Source organism: Streptopelia decaocto (genome assembly GCF_964273445.1).
Source record: "Streptopelia decaocto genome assembly, chromosome: 6".
Classification (NCBI taxonomy): domain Eukaryota; kingdom Metazoa; phylum Chordata; class Aves; order Columbiformes; family Columbidae; genus Streptopelia; species Streptopelia decaocto.
In genome coordinates, this window is record NC_138660.1 from 42,378,900 (window position 1) to 42,403,200 (window position 24,301).

A 24,301-nucleotide genomic window follows, 5' to 3' on the forward strand; every position below is an offset into this window, starting at 1 on the left:
GAAGAGAGCATGACACATTCAAACAAGCCATACAGTGGCCTCCTTCTGCACTGCAATGAATTTAAGAGCCTCATGGCTTCAGGTCCACTGGGAACAGAAAGAAAAGAACAAAAGAAAGATGGAACTGCACAGAGTACAATCTACCAGAGATTACTGTATTTATGCAAATTAAAGAAGTATCTGATAGAATGACAAATACAAAAAGATCCAAGTGCATATAAGCAGAGTTATAATGACTCATGAAACAACTTACTGCTTTTCCAGTGAAACAGATGCACAAAAACATTATTGCAATTGTGCTCTCTATACACAGTGACTACTTGGTGTCAAACAGGCTTCTGCAGATTAACTGTCTGTGAGCCAAATTAGAGCTTCTATTCAGTCATCATGCTCAGTGTAAAGCTCCCAGAGCAAGACATTCTAGTGACAATGCAGAAATCCCACAGCTGAAAGCGACTGCTGCAGTTTCACTGATATCTTTAGGTTCACCTAGTTTACGCTCTAGCCATAACCCTATTTTTAAGGTGTCTACTAAACCAGTTCCACAGTCTCATGAAACCCTGAACACATACATACATACACATACAAAAAGCAGACTCTGAAGGAGTATTTCAGTGTATAAGATATATGTTATGTTCTCACACCACACAGAAGCGAATAAAGACTAACATCAGTTATTTACCTGTTGTGTTTGTAGCTTACTCCTATAGAACAAAGCTTTGTGATTTCATGCCATGAAAGCAGGTTAAGGCCCTTTTAATTGAAGTGTATGTTTTTCTGAATCACTGTGCACTCATGTCACGGAGGCACTCCAAGGTTAGTTTAAGGGACAACAGGGTCCAAAACAACTTTTATTAAACCGGTGAGAAACAGGGTTTTAACACTCCAAAGTGACTTAAATACAGGTTCGGGTATCAGTTGAGGAAAATTATTAAGGGGCAGCAACTAATACAACAGGCGGTCCACAGAGTGCACGCACATGGCTTCACCCAAAACAATGCTCGAGCCGTCCATGAGTCCCGGAGAAGTACACACTTGCCTAAACACGGTGTGGGATTATTTTTAAAGAGATACACGTACTCGTAGTGAGTACGGGAAGTGTACACTTGCGATTCTGCGAGGGTAAATTTATAATACACTCACAATCCTGCGAGGGTTAATTTACTTACACGTGCAAATGTGCACGGAATATTACATGTGCTTATGTGGAAGCACAGGAGGAAAATACACCCGCGATTGTGTGAGGAAATAATTTATACACGTGCTCGTATTGAGCACGGAAAGTTACGCGTACAAATGTGCACGGAAAGTACACGTGCTTGTATTAAGCATGGAAAGTACGCGTGTAATTGTGCACGGAAAGTTACACGTGCATATGTGCACGGAAGGAAAATACACCCGCGATTATGGGAGGATTAATTTTACACGTGCTTGTATTAAGCACGGAAAGTAAGCGTGCAAATGTGCACGCAAAGTTACACATGCAAATGTGCACGGAAGGAAAATACACTCGCGATTGTGCGAGGAAATAATTTATACACGTGCTCGTATTGAGCACGGAAAGTTACGCGTGCATATGTGCACGGAAAGTATAAATATACTCGCAATCCTGCGAGAAGTTTTACTCACAGCCGTGGCGGCACGGCAAGCGGAGTCTCCATCCCGGGGCGGGGGGGGGGGGGCTCTCGGCGGCAGCATCTTGCTCGTGCCCCGAGAGACCCGCGACAATGGGCGGAGTCTCGACGAGAATCCCGTTTTTATATTGGCTGCTCAGATCTGACTGTAGGCATTCCAGAAGCTTCTCTGCACCCCCACACTGGCTGTGGGTGCCCCTGAAGCCTCCAAGCATCCCCCACACTGGCCGCAGGTGCCCAGCGGCTCACTGGCGCCTCGGCACTCCCTTCTCCTAATGGCCCTGGCTCTGGGGCCAAACAAAAGAAGCTGTTAGCCTCAAGTAGCAGAGGGAGAGGGAGATGTGCCTACTCCTTCCATACTGAAGGAGGGAGGGGGAAAGAGGGGAGTTTGCATTCTGCCACAACTCATATGCATTATAATTTGAAGATTTCTTCTTCTAAAAAAATTCTTAAACAACACGGTTACATACCTGATTTATTTAGAAGAATTCCTGTTGTATAGAGAAAGCTGTCCTCTTTTAAAAATTGCTCTGGTGCTGTCAGATAGGCTGTAACATTTGTAATGTGGTGATTTGTTGGAAGCTTCATTAAAAATTTTGGAAACTGAACACTTGGTTGAGATTTGGCATCTGTAAAAAAGTAATACTCTGTCTTAGCAACGGTGAAACACACAAACAGTGGTTTTATTACTGCTCAGAAATCCATTCAGCATAACAACTTGTTTTCACCCATTTTCTCCATGGTTTGTGTATTTCTAGTCTAGCACTTGTCACAGCCACATGTACAGCTACACAATTAACCAAAAATCTGGCACTGAGTAGATAGGTATTATACGAGAATATTAACATGCTTAATTTTTTTTGGTATGTGCACAGATGGTTATCACAAAGTGTTTAGATTATCATCTGCATGCACTGAACTTACCAGACAGTTTTCCAGTAATTAAGACAATATCTTCAAACAGCCGCAGATTTGCTTGCCTTTGTGGGAATAACGAAAGTGTCACAGAGGAGTATACTGTGGAAAGTGATAATATCTGTTACACTGTGCAACCCCAAAAAATCCTGTAAGATCTCAGAATCTGAAGGAACAGTGAATAGAGCATTTGAAAAAAAGAGCATTTATGAAGACTGGATAAATAAATACCTCCTGTTGTACAGAGCAGGGATTTTAGTGGACAGGCAGGAAGACCTGTTGTATGTTCGCTACTGTCTTATGCCTTCTGTGGATAAATGAGTGGCTGAAATACTTAAAAGCCCATCTCTTTAAAAAAAATATATATCACTTTTCTAAGATCATGCAAGAATTAAACAGGAAAACTTGTGAGGAAACACTGCTGAAAGGAAGCTCTAATAACAGGTTATACATGTTACACAGGACTCAGAGCATTGGCGCTCCACGAATCCGTAAAGACAACATGATTTTTGTCAAAACACATTACCAGCCCTTTGCTAAGCTTAGGTAAGCAATTTCTCAGAATACACTCATGGTATCGTAATCTAATCTACTTAAGAGTTAAAAAGGGCTATTTTCTGTTTTACAACAATAGGAATTTTGACAAGTTTGACAGATTATTCACCCTTACATCTGCACTGACAGGCACTGCCTCCCTTGCCTGACTTCATTCGGTCATTGTCAGTTGACAGTAATTATCTAGACTGCTGAGGAAGACAGAAATTTAATTAGCGACAGATACAGTTTAATAATAGGACTGTAAGACGCTTACGTACTTGGCATTCTCGCAGTCTTCCAAGGCAAAGGTGTTAACATGTAGCCATCCTTGTATGATATGATAGTTAAACTTAATCCTAATTTGTAGGGAACTTTTATTAGTACTGCTCCATTGTTTCCAGTAAGAGTAGAATTTGTCTTCGTGTAGTTGACAAACACTTCTACAACCGCTTGTCGCAGGTACTGATGACTGATGATGTCATTCACTTGAACTTTTAGTGTAAAAACAGATCCTATTAACAGAAAGAAAAAAACAGGAGGTCATAATACATCATAACTAAGGACCATACCTTAAATTTGTAAGGAAGTCCTAGAGTTTAGGCCTTAGCTTTTCATCCACTGTATGGTGGATCTCTGTCTCAACGGAGGGTAAGCTCTGGCCAAAGGGAGGGATAATCATACAATTATACACCATGGATAAAAAGGAAGAAAACACCCGTGAGATGGTGCACAAAGATGCCAAAAAGCGTTTAGAAAACTCAGCAAATATAACACCTAACCAGGTAAAACAAACAAACAAACAAACAAACCCCAAACAAATAAAAAAAGCAACCAAAACAAAATTACAAAGCAATTCTTCCCCTGTTGTTTAAGCTTGAACAATGCATCTGTGACAACACGAGATCCAATGTGCCTTGCAAGTGCTCTGCGGTATCGCACCAATGTCACAGCTGGTCTTGTTATCCAGTGTAACCCCTGGCTTGGGTCACACAGTTAAGGATGGACCTTGAGTTTCTAAAAACAGAGAACCTCATGTCTACAGACTGTGGGATAACACACTTATGTGTAAAATTATTATAAAGGAACCAAATGCATCCAGACACTTGGACTGTTTTAATCATCTCCCACCAGACTTACATTTCTGGTCTAGTTTTCACCTTTCTGTATTGCAACTTCTATATAGTATCTGTCTGCTGCTAATTAGAGGATCTGAGTGTCTTGCAGAGATCGTATTACAGTGATGAGTGGTATGTTGAAAATAGCAGGCCTGCTTGAACAACAGTCTCAAGATGCTCTGAATTACATTTAATGTCTCTCTCACCTTGACTGTAAATAAACTATTAGGGAATCTTTTCATAGACAGAAGGTACATGGAAATGGACAGAAAACCATGTTATTTCCAGTGTGAAACTAAGTTATTACCATAAATTAAAATACCTACAGACCACAGTTAAAAATATTTCAAATAACATCAGTTTTCCAGTATTTTGATTACAGACGTACTACTATTCAACACCATTGCATTACTTTATACCCAAATATTTTCAGATACTTCAGTTATGAATATGCATTTCTATTTAGGTCAAATGTCAGGCTAAGTTTGTTTGAAATTTCTCTACATAAAATCATAGTTCAATTTCTTTATGTTATCTCCTCTAGAATTGAGATTGACATTGCACCAAGAGATAACTACCATTGACCTTGATTTAAATGAAATGGTCTGGAAAAGCCAAGTGCAATCCATCAAAAAGTACACATCCAAATTAGGCCTCTCTGAAATAAGTATTTATTTACATCTATTGTAAGCATGGAGCATACCATATATTAAAGCAAAAAATAACCCGCACACAACAAAAGCTACGTTAATTTATTACTACTTATTGCACACACAGCAAAGCTTAGCAGCTGTGCCAGTTTGATTCTCTATCATGTTATAGAAAAGTCTACATCTTCTTTTGCAAATTAATATGTACTTTCAAAAAAAAAGAAAAAATATCCCAGTAGTACTTGAACATATTTTGATGGAATTAAACAGAAAATGTACAATAATCTTAGAACAATGTCATCTGTCTTTTTTTCCTTATGCATGATATTTCAAGAATAAAAATGCTTTTAAATTGCTGTTGCTAGAGAGTTTTAAAATCATGTAATGATAAAAAAAAAAAAAATCATGTAAGCAAATTATGGCTGCTAAACAGATCTTCCAAGGACTGACCCACCTACACATGTACTAGTGTGATTCCAGTGGTTTCCAAAACTTGGAATACAGGCCATTTGCCCTTGGCCAATGACAATTTAAAAGGCTACTAAACAGGGAATCAGACTGTGTACAATATTCTGACCCTGTAATCGCTTGACTGCCAGGAGTATCTCATGAAATGGTATTTAAAAAAATAAGAAATTCAGCAGTACAAAATTCAAGCCCATGCCAGTAGGAACCAGTACCAGAAATGCTTTGTATAAATTAGTATTTTAACAGCTGGAGTCAAGTCAGGAGAAAAAGAGTCTATTATTAACAGCTGAAATAAGTTGTAAAAAAAAAAGAAAACCTAGAATGTACTCAGAAAGACACTTTCTTTCAATCATTTCACACTTTTAATGTGTATTTTTCCACTTCCTGCTAACAAAAAGCCTAATGAAAACACAGGGGTGGCAGAATTGCTACAGTCCTCCTCCAGCTGGTAGTAAATTCAAAGGCTATTTTTTGCAAAAATATTTCTTCCTCTCATCTCCCTTAGTCGCAGCCATATTAAAACCCACTGTTTTAGAGGCCTTTGGTTGAAAAAAAAAAAAAAAAAAGACTGCAAAAATGTAGAAAGCTATAGTATTTTCACTCTCATAATGAACTGAGAAATATCATGGTCTGCTTTTAGCCACACTCAACTTTCATTAGTTCTTTCTCCTATGGGTTCAGAAATTGCCATAGCATTTTTCAGAACTGGTACTCTGTCTGAGGCGGTGAAGAGAAGATGCAGAAGCGCGGCTGTAGATGCAGACTGCAGTCCCGGGGGCATTACTGACACAAAGGTCTCCCATGTGAAAACAGACACAGCCTTGTGCAACACCAGCTCCGAAAGAGTAATTACCTGCGTATCACGGCTGTATGTGAGCAGCGGTTACTCACGTGGAAAACTCTCACTTCACACCAGCTCATATTAAGACAAAGATTAAAGGAGACTTGATCCCCAGCTCTCTTTGCTTCTGCCCTTACCAGACAAGAGTCTTCCTGACAAAGGAAAGCATGCCAAACGGCTGGGAGTTCTTCCCTCCCTGCAAGTCATATACACAAGCAAATAATTAAAATTTCCTACTATCAACCAGAATATGCTCTGCCAACAACTCACTTGAAGCTTCTGTGCAATCTTTCAATATCTTGACAGTAACAGGGCAGAAGACAATATTATGCCTCAGAATCTAAATGCTAGTGAAATGACAACACATACAAAATTCCAGTTAAAAAAGCCAGAACTCAACAGTAACAACAATTTTCCTCCCCCCCAGTCACATTCCACTACTGTTTTGTGTAAAGTGGAGTGTACCAGAGCATCCTATAGCAGTCCTGAGTTATTAACAACGTCCTATTGACGCTCACAAAATCTAATTTGTAAAGAAAATCTTGCTTCTTAATTTTTGTTGTTACAAACACCTTAAAGCACGAGTCCTTAAGGACACTTTTAAGTCTCAAATATGATTGAGACTGTTGTAGGGGTTTTTTTAACCACAATAAAATGTACTGAAAAATATTTTAGATGCAAAAATGAACTGTTGGTAAACTGTTTAACAAAACCAAAGCTGATAAATTAAGCAATAGATGAAGTTTGTGGTTTTCTTCTCATCACTTACACTTGCTAAATACAAGTGGGTCAGCTGTGTCGCAATATTAAATAGATTTGACAGAACTCCTACAATTAGAAGAACGAACTCAGTCTTAGCTAATTTGATTTGTGCTGCCTCAGAGGAAGGGAGATTTGTCTTGTGGCGAGTCCGCTGGAAATGCCAGCTTCTACAACATTTAAACATTTGCTGATAAATGTTCAGACAAATGCAGCAGTTATTGAGACAAAGAGAAACAAGGCCTTCTACCACATCTAGCTACTTCAGAAATGTCACAACAGTAAAATGACATTTCATTTCTTCCAGCAACAACATCTAATGCCTGCAATTTAGCTTCACATCACAGTCCTAACTCAGAAATCATATCACAGAATTAAGCCAAAGGACTGCTCGGAATTTCAAGCCAGGTACAAAATGTAACACTGCAAAAAAAAAAATCTCTGTTTATAATACCCCTGTGTAATTTGTTCCTAATTCTTTACATGCAGATAATCGTGTCATCTGGTTTCCATATTTATCTGAGATTTAATTAACATGGTCAAGGCCAGAGACCTTACAGGCACCAATATGTTCCAAACTACACATATTATTAACTGTGAGATACAGCAGCGAACACACACAAACACACACAGGGCACTGCCTGGGAAATATTCCTACACATTCTGCAACTCAGTCCTAAATCCATTCTCCTATTCCTCATTAAGGTCCTGTGGCAAAAGAGGTTCTACACCTCAAAGGAGGCAGCTACTCTTCTCAAGCACACAGACAGTTACTCAATTAAGCAATTATCTTATGGAGTGGAGGGAACAGTAACTACAATTAAATTATTCATTAGTTCCTTCCTTAGGAGGAGACTTTTCTTGTGGTTGCCTAGAGAATGTTCAAACTCATGCCAGAAAAGGCACATGCTTACATGTGTTTTATGGAAACTGCCTACACTGTGTTAGCTGCTCTTGGCTAACCAGACAGATCAAATGTGTGCTGTGCAATTTGCTTGGTCTTAGCTGACTGAACAATCATTTTCTCCATCTTTTATATTCACAGAACACCATATAGTTTGGCTTAATATAATTAAGGATATGAAAGGTGCACTGATCTGTAAAGAAGAAATTACATGTTCTAAGAATATCAGGTTTTACTATCCGCTGCAATACTGCATGTGTATCACCACTAGGGAAGAGGAGGAAAAAAAAATTTTAAAAAAATCAATGAAATATATATAATCTACACAGTCACACATCTGGCTTTAGTAAAAAAAGGTCATACAAAACAATCCTCCTGCCCATGAAGCCCAACCATTACTTCTTAAAATTTCCTTAAAACTACAGAAATGCCAGTGCCAAACTATAAAAGCATATCTATAAAAAGTAAAAGCCTGTTATACCTTTAAAGCTCATTAAGAATCCATGTATGTGAAGGTGAGCTGTGGCAGCAACTCCCTGCCACAGGGATGGTTTAATGCTGAAGCCAGCCCTCCTCAGCACAGCGCACGTCAGCCCGCGGTTACCTTTTGTTCTTTATTAGGGTATAATACATTGACACTGGACACATTTTGCTGCCTTGCATAGTGCATTAAAGTGACATAATAGGTGACTCCTAAACCCTAGTAACTATTTTATGCCTATATTCTGACAGTTATTGTCAGACATGAGGATAAGCTCTCTGAGCAGTTTTCAATTTGCTTCTTGTAGCTATCAGATAACCTGCAAATCTCATTAATAACCTCTACATCCTAATGTAGCCTTCGTTTGGTAGCTATCAGTGGTCTTCAATGCTGCCTTACTCCACAGTCATTTATAGATATTTATGTACAGATGGGCATGTACATGTATGATGACATTTCTAAGTCTATGCAAACAGTTCTGTATGTTCCAAACTGCTAACAGAGTATCTCATTTAAAAACTAATTATGTGATTCTTTATAAAGAAGTTTAGATGCTATTTATATGCTGCTCCTCTGATTCAAAATAATAGCATAAGATAAATGCAAAAAATTATTTTTCCTCCCTAAAATGACAAAGGAATACTACTAAAATACGAAACACTGCAAATGTTTTGCCCTCTGCAATTTAAACTTTGTTAATTAGTTACAAGTACAATCTACACATTTTATTCTCAACACATTTTAACTGAACTGAGAAGCTAAGAAGCTCACATGGTTCACAAAAGGCCTGAGGAAATTCAGCAAACAAATACCTAACAAGCAGTAAAAATCATTTTCTCTGGAAAAGAGTATGTTAGATTTTTCTAAGAATGACGTACACACAGGAGAACAAACATAATCATCCTACCTGGCTACAAAGAAACAAACACTTGAAAGTTGACAACCAGCTGACAGTTTCATTCTTGCATTTAGCAAAGGGTTAAAAGTTGTACCACCCCTCTCTAGAAACACTCTGGGAGTTAAAACTTTCATCTAATTAGCAAACAGCCCTGTAACTACCTGTAACCATGAAGTGACTGGCAGAGAACCTGAGTGCATAAGGACAGACCCGGGTTACAGCACAGCTAAAACTCGCCCCTGTTTAGGTTGATCTTTAAGCAAAATGACAGCATGATAAGCCTAATATTAAAGCAAGTGCAGACTGCTCCTTGAAATGCACTTGGGAAAAAGAAGATATTGGCATTGTACTGCTACACGTCACGGTTGATGTTCACTAGTGTTTGACTATGGAGACTGACAGAGAACTGCTTTCAGATAATGTGAAATTGTAAAAAAAATAAGTATTAAGTAAATTGGAGCCCAGAGCTAATTAACGGTTGCTCCATTTTTATATGAACTGCCAGTCCTGTGAAGGCAATACCACTGCATAATCTATACAGCACAGTTCTGTAGCTTCGCACTCCCTTAAAATATTTTAATGCAAAATAGAACATTAAGATGTATATTTAAAAGAACAGCTTTGGAAAAAAACAATGCAGTGGTGCAGAATATATTACACGCTTCCACAGACAAAGCAGCAAAACAGGGTCTGGGAAAGTAGGACACCACGGTATTCCCATTGCCCTATTTCTGGTCAACCAATTTCCACAGAAGCCATCAACAAAATCTCAATCATGAAGGAGCTAAGGCTAGATCCTGGGGGGACAAGCAGTGCCTTTTACACAGCAAAAGGCTGTTACAGGCATTTTACAGGAGACAGTTCAATCCCATCTAGTCAAATGTAGGTGTCTCCAGCAAGCACTTGCTTCATTTGAAGATAAACTGTAACAGATTAGAAATTAGAAAAAAATTGAATACACTGTTAGGTAAGTGGGGGATTCGTCACCCATCAGGCTGCTCTGGAGAGCTTTTGCTGGAAAAAAAAAAAATCTATTCTAAATCTGAGAGCATTCCAAACATTTTCTTTTACATTTGCTTCAAATAAAGCATTATTTCAGATACAGAGAAACACTTCCTTCCATCAATAGTATATGCTGTGAGAGGCACATGCAGACCACAGTGTCAGCGTCCTTAAGCATCTGTATATTGGTTAGAGGAAAAAAAAAAAAAAAAAAGAAAAGAAATTATTTACTATGAGCTCATTCATGTCGATGCCTGCACTATTCCAGCACACACCACAGTCTTCAGGTGGCCCTTCTTCCCACCTTACTGGGAAAACCCAAAAATAGTACTTCAGAAAACATTTCATGCTCTATCCTGCCTCCTCAGTTCCAAATCAACAGCAGGCTGCATCTCTTGAAACAACTGGATACATTTGCTTTTAAGAGCTGAGCAAAAGAGCAACATAGGAAAAGACATAAACCAGTCTACTGTAGCCTCAAACAAAAACATCTCATCCTTGCTCCCATCACTTTTGATTTCTGAAAACTATCTTCCCCAGTTCCTATTTCTCCAGGCTTTCACGCTGCCCTCCTGTCCTGGCCGAGCTCTGCTCAGTCTCCTTCCTCCCAGCATCCGCCCCATCCCCGAGACCTCCCTGTGACAACAACTCCCCATAATAGTTTAGCCCATGACATCACAGATCACAACAAAAGATCAATACTTTTCTAAAGATCAGGTTTTTTGCAAGCTTCATAAATAAAAAGAGATTGATAAATGCATTACGTAAAATTCAATGCATTGAGTCAAACCTATCTTTAAATGGTGACTTCAAATCTAGGGGAATGACAAACTACAGGGGGTTGCCTGTGGCAAATGAGCACATAATCCAGAAAAAACTTCAAGGGTCTAAGAAAATTAGTAGGTCAAAGACTAGCTATGCATTTAGTTCAAAACAGACCCAAAATCCAGTTTCATGTTATAATAAAACCATATCAAACAGTACGGAGAAGCCGTCCAACTACTGAAATAATGGAGAGAGTGTTCTCTATTTTACAGATAAGAACAAGGCCTCTTTCCCTTCTAAAAGGGATTTTGGTAGCAAATGGAATTAAAAAAAAAAAAAAAAATCACACTACTTAAGAAATAGACTGTTTTTCTCAGGTATACATTCTAGTTTTTGGTGGGGTTTTTTTTCCCAGCAAAAATATTTATAGACTTAGCACCATTTCTTTACATAAAATTAACACTGAATTTTTACCAATGTTTTTATTAAAAACAAATGTTCATTGAATTTATTTACTTACAACAATCTTGTTTCATTTAAACAGAATAATTTTCCTTTTTTATGAACTTATTTCATGGATTTACACTTTGTATGTATGTGTGTGCATATATAAACACAAATATTAAGCAAAAACGCAAGAGGAAAGGAAAACAACAAGGAAAGGAAAAACAAACACCACAAAGGAAACATTACATAGCATTCCAGCTATCTACCTCCATGACCCACTTGTACAGATACAGATGGCAGCACTACCTTGAGTTCATGTGTTTAAAAAATTACCACACTTCACATGCAAACTTTTAGTGCTCCTCATTATTTTATTGGATTTGGGTTATTTTATGGTCTGGACAGCCTTAGCATTCAAAATCCTACTGCGTAGGTAAATTAACATTTCAGCTTTTTCTATATTAAGACCTGCTGTATACAAGAGTGGACTGATTTAATGAGTTAAATAAATAAAAACAACAAACAAAACAAGCCTCTTCTACAGCCAACAGCTGAGTAATACCATGGTTAAGTGGTTACACTTCCAACAAAGATCTCAGACCAGACGCATAAAGAAACTAGTAAGCATGACATTCATTCCACAAATGTTGACGGGAACCAAATGTTGATGAAATTAAGGTCCTTCAAAATCAGTAAAATAAATCAGATCATTACAGGCTGTGTCCTTCATGATTACTACTGCATAATCAATAAACACCTTCCTGGAATGATCACACTTGTAAGAACTACTCAAGAATGGCACCAGGCTAATCCATAAAGCTGCTAACAACTCACATATCCAGGGGAACAGACCCCCAAATGCTTTCAAGCACACCCAGTAAGATGGATAAAATATAAAGAAAACAAGCCTTCCCCTTTAAATATTTTTGTGGACTACCTAAGCAAGAGCCATGACATTTAGGCATGAAAGCAGCTATAAAATTTAGATGGAATTTTTTCCCTGTATTTTTTAACATTGGATGGTATACCTATGTCATTAAAAAAAAATTCCACTGGAATATTTTTAAGTGCATAACACATACTGCTGTTGTAAGGTACTCATTTGGTAAGTAGTTGCAAGATACTTTTTCTACCACTAGATACCTTCTTCATTCAACTTATATATTAAAATGTTTCACCATCCAAGACAAAAACGAGAACTCACAGGATATAATAAACCAGAATTTTCATTACAGAATTATATTTCATATGTCTTGCTGTATGGTATATTGGTATAAATAATAAGAATTTCAATAAAATTCAAAATTGACACCTGTTATTGAAGCTATGACAATTACAATTACCATAGCAACTTTGCATTTTTATTTGCTGCTATTTTGTTGCCTCAGCCAGCCTGGTTCTCAGAACTCTGGTTACTATGGAAGATGGAAGCTGAGAAATTCACCCTTCTGGGGCAAGGGAGATAAGCAGCAGACAGGACTAAATGGTACAGTCTGTGGAACATCACTCATTTAGGATTCATTTATTTTAAATATCATCTTCTGTACTCTTATCTGAAATAAACGGTCAATATTATGAAACCAAAAAGCTTAAATAAAACTTATATATCAAATAAAGATAAACTTGCAAGTGAAAGAGACTTAAATGACCAAGTAAATACTGATAACAGAGATCCTGAAGCCTACAAAATAGAAACTCTTTGCCCAGGCATTTCAGAAGTCATTATAAGATCATTTTTTCCATCTCAGTTTACTTACTGGCTAATACTAAACGTGTAATGCTGCTCTTTCATTTTTTTAAATGACTGCCTGTATCATTCCACCTTGCATCAGAGTTGAGGGAATGAAACGAATAAATATTAAAAATTCACAGTTTTTTATAGAATACTGGGGAAAAAAGTACAGAAAGCAATCATCAAAATCTGCATAATACTATTTTAAATATGCTATCTTAAATATTCACATTATATTATATAGCCTCATTAAAAACGGGCAAGTGCCTATTAGGTGATAAGCAACCAACATGCATTTCCCTCTCATTAAGTTTACAATCAAACCTTCATTATGGAAACAAACCGACAAACAAAATTCAGCATCATCTCCTTGACAAAAAAAGAGACCATTTCTTATGGAAAATTTCTAATGATTTGCCAAACCTATCCTTTAACAGTCAATATACGTGGACAAAGGAAGAATATTCCAGTAACCCTGTAGCATGAATAATCTTTTTTTAACCTCATGGGCTAGGTATAGGATTTGTATCACATAATTCTTAGTGGTGGATAGTGAATGGAATTAGCTGAAAAAAAATCCGTGCAAGTTCAAACATGCCCTTATTTGGCAGAATGAAAAAAAAAGTCAGAGGAAAACAAAGCAGTACCTTCTTCAAACATGACATTTAATGCCCTGAAGGTTTCAACCTTAAGACAGATATGCCTGTAAAAACTCAAAGTGGCATAGTATAACCTACAGACTAGTAATTCGAATATCAGTGCATGTTATTCGCTAATCACAGAGGAAAACTACTGATGCATTCAGTGACGTTATTCAATAACATGCTGGTCACTACTCCTTCCTGAAGATACTTTTCTTCCCCAAAAGCTGCAAAATCTCATACTACTCCTTGAAGAAAGATATTTGCAATGTTCTGGCAATCTTTATCTTCAGTTACAGCAAAAGATCCTCTAACACCTTGTAAGAAGGCCAGGGTGTAGAGACCTATATGGAGAAAATACAATTGAAACTTTGCAGGCCAGCATTTCCTAACTGCAATCCTGTACACGCGGGATGGGAATTTTTTAATGCACTGGTTAGGAAATCCATATTGCAGCAAAACAAGAGCATCCAACAAGCTACTATCTCTTCCTTATATAAATTTTTACTAAAATTGAGTTTCATAAAGTATATAATTAAAAAAAAAAATCAAAATAAATATGACATTATTTTTTAGAAAAATGATTGCAGATTCTTCCTAATCTTAGTTAAGTAAAATTCCATAGATGCCATTAAAAGAGTTTAAAAAAGAGCAGGATCTGTCAAATCAGATCACAGGATAAAGCAAAACAGTTGAATCAAGACTGCTGCCACATTTATATAACCCTTCTGCATATGTGGATGCCACTGAGCTAAGTGGCAATACTGAACCTATTAATGATTCAGCCACTGCCATGGAATCATTATTGCCTCCCTACAGCTGAGCACAGGATGAAGTGCTCCAGGAGTCAGCTAAGGGACAGCTGGTAGAGAAGAACATGGGGTCCACCAACCGTGTCTCCAACACAAACACCACCAACATGGATGCACAAGTTCTCCCCTCACAGCAAGTGGCCATATTCCTGTAGGGAATAATTGGAAAACAACTTAGCACCATGGAAACCTTTCTGGGGTGACAGAAATATTTTTATTGACTCCAAGACTAAAATTGGGACAGTAAACATTGCTTTTTCCCCAAAATATGCAGATTCATTCAGTGCCTCTGATATTGTGCCAACTGGACTGAGGGAAAACAAATCCACTTAAGTATTTCTGAGACAAGTTGTTCCATGAAACACAAGAATCCAGGAGACAGAATGTAGGACAGGTTTTTTATACTGTGCTTAGGAAAAAAAAAAAAAAAAAAAAAAAAGAAGAAAAAAAAGAAATCTAACAAGTAATTAAGAGGCAAATAGCCATGACCGATTCTTTTGCCCAACGCTGCACCAAAACTATGCAGAATCTCACAAATGTTTTGCTGGGTATCTATTCCAGTCAACTTAATTAGAGGATTTTCTCAACATCAGTGGTCCATAACCGAAGAAAAATCTCTCCTTCAGCCCCGTGAGCGGAAGTTTTCTCCCTCGCTCTCACAAAAAAATGAAAAAAGCTCCTGTGATATTTATCACAAGACATAGTTCATAATATTAACAGCTTTTATTGTTCCAAACACACACGCCACTGATGTCCTGCATTTACCCAACATAAAACTACTCATTTCTCCTGTTCAGTTACTTAATGAAAGGCTTCAGAACAGAGGAAGAATATTTTCCACAATGACCTGAAAAACTTTTTATAATTCCAGTAGTGTCTATAATAGTTGCAGAGGGCAAGCACTTCCTTATTCATTCCAGCAAAATGGCCTGTATTTTCAAATCTCTTCACATCATTGACCTTTTTTTTCCAGTTTAGCTCACATTAGCACAGACAAACTATTAACCAGATTTGATACCTCATAGAAAATAGTTTATACAGGAATGCTCCAAACTCATTGTTTCATTTGGAATCCTTGCCCATACAAACTTGCAATAATAAATTATGAATTATAAATTTGGTGTCTTGCCAAACTTCATAACCAAGGACATGCTCATCAGAAGTCAGAAAGTCCATGCTACTCCTTAGTATATATTTCAACAGCCTGAGCCAGCTGTATATGTCATATTTATAAAACAGAAGCTTAGCCAACAGAGCAAGATAAGTAATTAATCCCTCTAATTTAACGCTCGCTAGACTGCAGCTTTAACTGCATCCAGTTTTGGACCCACAGAAAGAAATGTGCCTTGTTTGACCTTGCAAAGGAAAGGCTTGGGGAGACCTAAACAACTGCCTCCTAATACCCAGGAGTTTACCAAGGAGACAGAGACAAGGTCTCTGTTGAGGTGCATGGCAGGATAACGAAAGGTATCAGTCACAAATTGCAGGGAAGGATCTGACTGGACTTTTTTTCTCTCTGAGGACAAGCAGTCGTTGGAATAGGTTGTCCAGAGAGGTTCTCCATTCCTGGAGCTTTCCAAGGCCTGACAGGAAAGAGCTCCCAGGAGCGAATTCAGTGTCAACCGTGCTTTAAGCAGGTTGGACTAGACAGCTCCTGATACCCCCGCCAGCCTGAATATCTCCATGATTCCAGGTCCTCATAGTTACTTTCAAATCATAGAAAACAGTGACAAAAACCCACAAAGATCATCCACACTCAATTGTGGTTTATTTCAGCTGCTAATTTTAACACACTTAGCAAATCTGGCTGGATGTTTTAGCAGGAGTGCAGTATCCTATCATAATCTGGGGCTCAGAAACCAATGCTAATTCTACACTTTATTAAGGAAATAGTGTGAAAATATGTATTTTATCTTGTACGGCCTTACTCAATTACACTTGCAGTCAATGTAAACAGAAACACTGATGATTCTGAAAGTAAAGTGAGTTTGACTAACCAAAGGGTTGCTTGGACCGGTGACTAAAAAGAACAACACGAAACCTGAAAGCTACATGCACACTCCCGTGGGAAAGCTCACTTGTTGAATACAGGTAAAAGATATATGAGAAATGAAGAAAGCTGTGTTGACCAGAAGAAAACATTTCAGAAGAGGCAGGTAAACTATTAATGACCATTTAGAAAATCAAACAAACAAAACCACCCAACATCAACAAATAAATTCAACTCTTTTCTCCAAAAATAAACTGCATGATAATGGCTTGGTGCTCCAGTTTCTCTGGCTGTAACTACACTTTGTTTAGTAAAAGTGCTCAAGCAAACACTCAGTTATACAGGCTGAAGCACACATTAATCGAACGACACTCTATAGACCTTAGAGCGCTTTTGGGGTGCAGTGGTCATGTCAATAATGCATTTCAATAGGAGTATGCTGGGGACATGTTGAAGCACTTCTGAGGTTCTCTGTATTTTGCTGCTTCATGACCTCTTAATGCACATGGCTCAATACGTGCCTCACGCTCATACCTCTAACCAGTGCATCATGTTCAACACAAAAACCCCACTCCCCACCACAGTTATTCAGCCACCATTTGCAGGTTAACTTGCTAAAGCTGCCAGTGGTTCAGGTTAAGACTCACACCAAAAACATAAAATTATTCAAAATGGGACAAGGAAAATCAGGAGGTAGAGGGCCAAGAATTTTTTTGCTCTCTAATGCAACAAGAGCCACAATGCATTTCCATGTAACCTCAATGAGAAGCCACCACTTGCCTCTTCCACTGGTAGGACTGCAGTCTTAGGTACCTGGTGCTACCAGCAGTGAATGCAGAACGCTGAAACAAGAAGTGTCATGTGCAAAGTCCAGCAGGAAGATCTTCAGCTGCCTCGTTTCCACATGGTAAAAAAAAACCAATTGTGCCCTGAAGTCTGACATGTCTTTCAGTCAGTGGAGATGCTCTTCAAGCACACATGATGAAATATAATCACAACCTCAGGGAAGACAAAGAAGGGCAATAAATTGAGGGGGAAGGGATAAGGACAGCACGGGACCCAGACAGGATTCGTGCCTGCGCTTGGTGAGCCTGGGGGGCTTATGTGTCCACAGACGGCCAAGAGCATCACTGCCCAGCCCTGTCAGTCCCAGCAGGTCACACGGGATGGCTCCCAGGAGTGACATTGGACAAGAACAGGCATCCCCAGGGCCATGCCATGCATGTACCGTAAACTGCAGACCTGTCAGTATTTTGTTAACAAGTTTGCATAACGTTTACAATCAGAGGGCAAGTAGAATCATTTGGAAAGTTACAGCAACTGGTGCAACTGAGACGGGAGAAGGATATTTTCTTCACATCATCTACAGACAGCTGACAACCTCTCGTGAAATTCATAGCATACAATACAGTATTTTACTTGACAGAACTGCTGGTGCCACAAATTAGTACTGTCTTCTGCCTGAGAAGCCGAATTTAAGGCAACTGGTGCAGCTTCAGACCTGGTTTGGAAGGACTGTCCTTTCCCAGGGACCCATGTCTTCTACTGGATGGATCTGAAGTGCCTGTTCCAACTGAAGAGATGAGTTACAGCTTGAGGGAAATCTCCCCTATTGGCTTAGGGACAGAGGGCACTCCTAACGATTAATTCATTCTCTTGGTCTTTCTAACATTAAGTTCCTTCAGCAAATACACTTCCATATTGCGAATGGTAAAGCTGTGCACCCCCACATCCTCCTGTAAAGCATGTGCTAGCATGAAAACTGCTTTCAAACCTCATGTTCTCTGTACAACAGCTAGTGCCAGAAAAGCAGAGAAAGACAAACAATAGCTGCTTTGCAGCCTGCTGAATGCAGCTTCTTGTAGACATCTGTGGAAGATGAGAGCTTAGGAATACACAGGAGGTATATGCTGGAACACCTCTGGCAAGCTAAGATTAGGTAGGAGGAGCTAGGTCTGGAAGTTTCATCCTACTGGACACAGAAGGGTTATTCAGGAGTATGTTAACCCCTACAGTGCAATGGAAATTCTTGCTGAAGGGATCCGGGTGCTCCTATGGCACACCAGATAGCTAGATCTATGAATCAGGAATTAAGGGCAGTATCAGGAGTAACACAGAGGACTCATCTGCTCTGTCATATTGTGCCTCAAATCCCCATTCATTTCAGAAGAATATAGAATTATGCAACTTTCAAGATGACAAAGTAACCTGTGCTATTTTTCTAAGTTTGACATGCCAAAAATTAAGTTTATTTTGAATAAGCTTTCCTGTCAGGTCTTTGCCTCTCTGTTCAAAGACTCCATCAAATGAGATAGTTCACAGAGAAAGCATGCTATAGATTCCTAGTGACCCAGATAGCACTTGCATTCCACATCCCCGAACTGCCTTTTTCTCAGCCTGACAAGTCTGTGAATGTTTTACATATCAATTGGCCTTTGAAGATGTATCATCTGCCAACAGATTGACAAGAAGTAATGAAACTTTAACAAAACAAACAAGAACTGCAAAAACTACCACCTTGCAATAGGTAGCTTCTTGCTGTCATTGATTTCTCTTGCTCCCTGACACTTCTCACCGAGTGACTGTGGGCTCCACTTCCACGAATGCTAAAACACATTTCTGCCCTTGTCTCTCTCAGATCCTTATAACGACAGCTACCAGCAATGCAAGTTTCTTGAAATCAAGTTTTCTGAAGTACAGAGCATGATGCTCTTTATATATTATAAGCAATAAATCAATAGAAGCAAACTTGCACCTTGGGAGAGCTGCCTACCCCTTCACACCTCCTCAGTACCTTTTTGCTTACATAGATTCTCCTTCCAAAAGATAAAAAGTACTTAATTTTTCATTTGTGCTCTACCATGGAAAACCCCAAACTCTCCTTTTTCTTGTATTAGCAACTGAGTGATGTAAATGATGGAACACATGGACATATAAATGAAGTTATCCGTGAATATTTCTTTTTCATTATTCATTTCTATCTCAAACTGCAGATGCTTTATCACCTCTCAGTGTCCTAATGCCCTTCCTGATATTTTGTTGCACTACTAAGCCTGAGATCAGCACAGAAAGCTAAGTCACTTAAGAACATCAGCTCCAATAAATCAGGACAAGTCTTAAGTATCACATTCTTTCTCTACTTTCTCACCTAGCTGAGAAACATTATTGCAAATCCCCGAGGCTGAGAATACTCAGAAAACTGAACAGGAAATCAAAGGACATTTTCTGAGCTTATTTCTATAGGTGGAGTTAGCTGTTTGCATTAAACCATTTTGCTGGGTTCTGCACATAATACTTTTAGAGTTCTATTTTGTAGTGAAAGCATTATTTCTCACCAGATCCAAAGTCAGCTTTCCAAAGTTTCATTAAGGATCTTCATATCAGAAAGACACAGATTCCCAACAAATGTTTACATTGGGTATATCTGAAATCAAGTTTTAAAGACTGCAAACCATCTCCTCCATGTCCAATAGAAAACAATCACTACAATTTAACCCATAAGCTGTGGTGACTAAAAAAATAAACCTTTTCCCTGACAGCAATTATATTCCAATAACTAAAGGATATACAAGGATATTCCTGCTTACACAAAGATATACAAAGGATATAACCAGGATATTCCTGGTTATACAAGACAACCCCAGAGCTGACCAGAAGTCCCTAGATAGACAGCTCTGACTTCTTGAGCAGCAACTATATCCTTAGTAATCACTCGGTCATGAAAATTACTGAATTTGGAATGCTCCAAAACAGAACTGGATATATTCCTGCCATACTAATCCCCTATCCAGTGACTATAGAGAGAGTGAACCATAAAGCTTGTTCCATTAAACAACAAAAAAGCCAGTCACACAGCACTGCATATTTCTGAAAATGTGCATCATTATGTATTATCACCCAAATTCAAACCCAGATTAACAGAACAAGCTATCAAACCCAAATGCTCCTCTGAATACCTTACTACTACCTACACACCAATATATAAGTCATTAGGAAAAAATATTTCACAAATAGAAACATTGAAAACAAAGATGAGAAAAGCAGTAAGTCACACAAAGATGCGTCAGATATTTCTGTTCAGTATCTCAAATAAAAAAGAAGCACAAGGAAGTTTTATCCTCCTTGAATGACAAGGAGGAATAAGACAACGTACAAAAGAGTTTAGAAAAATCTTAACTAGAAACCTCTTGTCTAGGTTTTGCACCGTTTGCACTGTTTTGCATTAGACAGCAACTCACCATCATATGCAAGTAGATAATATTGAGAAATGGGCACAGAATCAAATACTACAGGCAGCATCTTCACAACGTATTCGCGTCCAACAGGTACAAACACCATCTCATATTTTCTTCTGGGTTTGCCAACAATCACTTATGTATCTCATCAGTCTCAACAAACAAAACTAACTGTAAAAATACATACAATACATGCAATAATTCTCTCCTCTCCTTTGTTCAGGACCACTATTAGCTGCTACAGGTTTTTAATTTCACTCTACAAAATTCAAGATAATCTTCCCATTGTATGCAAAACCACCTGCTTAAAAAAAAAAAAAAAAAAAAAAAAAAAAAAAAAAAAGGCAAAATCAGTTTATTTTTCCCCTCAATTCTGGAATGTGAGGCAGATTGGGAACAGTCTATAACAAATATGATGGCAAGTCTTTTCCTGTTTATCCTGGGATTACAAAAGGTATGGAGAGATCCCACAGTGTAGAACATGCGGTTCTATGACAGAAACTTGAAAAAAATAATACCTATTTTAAAACATACTTCACATCCAATTTAAGGGCTCAATGTGGGGAAAAAAAATCCAACATTAAGATGATGTATGTTATTCTGTGTGCTGTCTACACATATGTGACAGCTTCTATTTACCCAACTGCTGTTCTTTCCAGAAGAATCTGGTTCATTCAGTACACGTCAGATCTGCCATGGAACTGACACAGTTAAGTATCACTTATTCAGTTAGTGGTCTCTGCTCTATTTATTGCACAATGTCTGTATTATAAAGAGAATAACAGTGCACCACATCCAGAATATCCCAAGCATCATGACCATTAAAGAACACAACCCATACCTCCTGTAAAGAATGCATCTCAATAAAGATAAACAAAAGGGAACAAGGAAAACAAAACCAGATTTGCCTGGATCAAAGCCAGAACTATAATTTACTGAATTCTGTGCTCAAGCCCGCTGACCCCAATGCTCACTATCTGAAGCTCTCAGCAACTTCAATTACTTCTGCACACCAGAGTCCAGATTTCTAAACTGCCACACAGAAAATGGAAAAACTCACTGTGAATAATAAGGAACCAATGCAGGCTCCTCACTTCAGCAATCACCACCTTAACCAGAGAGGCTCGTCTCTCTCTCTTGCTGAATATTTCTTTTCTAAAATTTGGAAGAACAGTCAGAGTAACTCCATTAACTGATCCCTCTTGTGCACATTTTCTCTGCCTCGTTTTTAGAATTTACTTATTTCTTTTAGAAGTGACAAGTTTTCTGTTGTTTTTAAAGGAGAAGAAAGAAGTGATGAACCACAAAACCTATTCAGTCATGATGTGCAAATACCTTCTCACTGCTACATTTACATGTCAGCAGTAGAGTCTGCACCCCAAACAACCTCTGTATACAGCTGTGCTGACTTTAGCATCTCAGACAGCACAATAACTACACTGGCAGAAGTGTGTTAATCCAGGAGGGAATTGATCCGTAAAACTGTATAATTAGCTTCGACAGAACAGGGACATCAATACAGGAACATCAAATAAGAAAAGGCTGTGAACTCTAGCCTTTGCTCTGCACCTTTCCTGCTTTAGGAGGATAAGGCTCCTGTGCTGTAGCAACACTAGGGGCACAAATATGCAGCATAAACCCAAATTTGGCCAGACGCCTCCATACCTCCTGAAGCCACAGGACCTGCAGCTGCTGCAGGAGTGGCCTCTTCAGAGCATTCCCCTTGGGGATTACTGTGCTGCCAGTCTGCTGCTGGAAAGCCAACAGCCATTTATCCTGCCTACCTTTCAGCTGTAAACCATCAAATATAATCTCATGGAAAAAGACGACATTAGTATCTGATAAATATATATCTGGAGTCAAGCTCTTCCTTTTTAGAATTTCAAAAATGTCGATATAGTAAAAATTACGTATATGCTTTACTGAAAAGAAATACCACACAAAAAAACAAAGGTGCTTAGCTCCTTCTTCGGAATAATGAAAGTTTCATAGCAGTGATTAGCTTGGATTTTTAAAAGATTAATCAGTATTGTTTTTTTCAATTCTTTATGAAAGAAAAAAATTAAAAAAGACCATTTAAAAACCCAGCCAACAAGTGAAATGAAGCTTTAATTGTATTTCAATGTAAAATAAACAAATGCTGAGGATCAGCTCAAATGATAATTTTAAACATTCATAAACTGGGATTTGCTCCATACTATAAGACACTTTCGGGGATCTCATACCTCAAATTCTATGAAGCATAATAAGTAAATAAAAGAAAGCAACAACTACCAGGCACATGGGTCTGCAACAGCTACAACGGCAAACCAGTAGCATCGGTATCAAACTGTTTGGTACCAACAAAGATTTTGGCCAGGGCTGATAACTATAAGCTAATAGAGCTTCTTGAAAAGAAATCAATACCTGAAACCAAAGAGGATCATTGAATTACAAAAACAGTTCTTTTTTTTCTTGCCACTCAATTTTTAATGAGCAAAATGTTCACCACACAAGTTAGAAATGCTGCCAATGCCTTTTAAGTGGGGTTTGCTGGTGATTAATGGTATATTCCTCTAAAAGCATGATAAGAAACAAAATACTGAAAAACTGTCAGTTCCAAAAAGAAAAACTAAGAACCAAGCTGTTCGGCAAATACCTTTATTTAAAGTTCTATAGTTTAAACATTTGGAAAAGAAAAAACAAAACAACAAAACCCCAAACCCTCACAAGAAAGGAAAAAAAAAATGGAAATCAAGGCATTTTAGGAGTGTATCAGGAGAATTTCAGAGTGTATTCATATTCTACCAAATCTAGTTTCTTGTTCCACATTTCTAACAAGTTACAAGTAAAGACCATAATTCAAGATCTTTGCTTATGTCCCCTAATTAACATACATACTTTGGCAGCTTTGTAAATTGGCTTCAATTTAGCAAGATATTAACCATATGCCTGAAACTAAGATCATTTTATAACTTTTTGAAATCAACGGAAATAGAAACATGCATATATGTTAAAAATGAAACATATGCTCTAGTGATATGCCCAAATGGAGCACTGGTGCTAAAAGGTCTTAAATAATGCATGTTTGAAACCATTTTGAAATTTTTTGGTGAAAGGCAGCATGCCAGGAAAGATACTGGTTTATCTTAATTTAAGCCACTAAGACTTCAGAATATACATGTATTTTTTGAACTAGACAACAGAACAAACATCTCCTCACTTGCCCCTCTTCTATAAAGGAGTAACCTCATACATTTGACCACAATACCAAGGCCTAATACAGAAACAAGCACATCATTTTCACACTCTCAGCTGCTGGATAAATGACATATTTCATCATTCTGCAGAGGAGATGATCTCACCAGGCCCATCACTCATTTGACAGGCTTAAGATACTTGCACATGTATAAGCCGGGTTTTATTTATTTTTCTATAGATATAGATTTATACAGAAATAAATATATCTATATATAGATAAATACATATCTTGCTC

At 38.1% G+C, this 24,301-nt stretch overlaps 1 protein-coding gene across 1 annotated transcript in view; it reads right to left on the minus strand.

The window, feature by feature from the left end:
- Positions 1-24,301, minus strand: part of FAM171B (family with sequence similarity 171 member B) — a 36,668-nt gene that overhangs the window by 11,668 nt on the left and 699 nt on the right. The window contains exons 2-4 of the mRNA XM_082056626.1: positions 3,365-3,598; positions 2,559-2,651; positions 2,105-2,263 (exon numbers count right to left, since the gene is read on the minus strand). Coding sequence (XP_081912752.1) covers positions 2,105-2,263; positions 2,559-2,651; positions 3,365-3,598 — 486 coding nt within the window. The remainder of the gene's footprint in view (positions 1-2,104; positions 2,264-2,558; positions 2,652-3,364; positions 3,599-24,301) is intronic.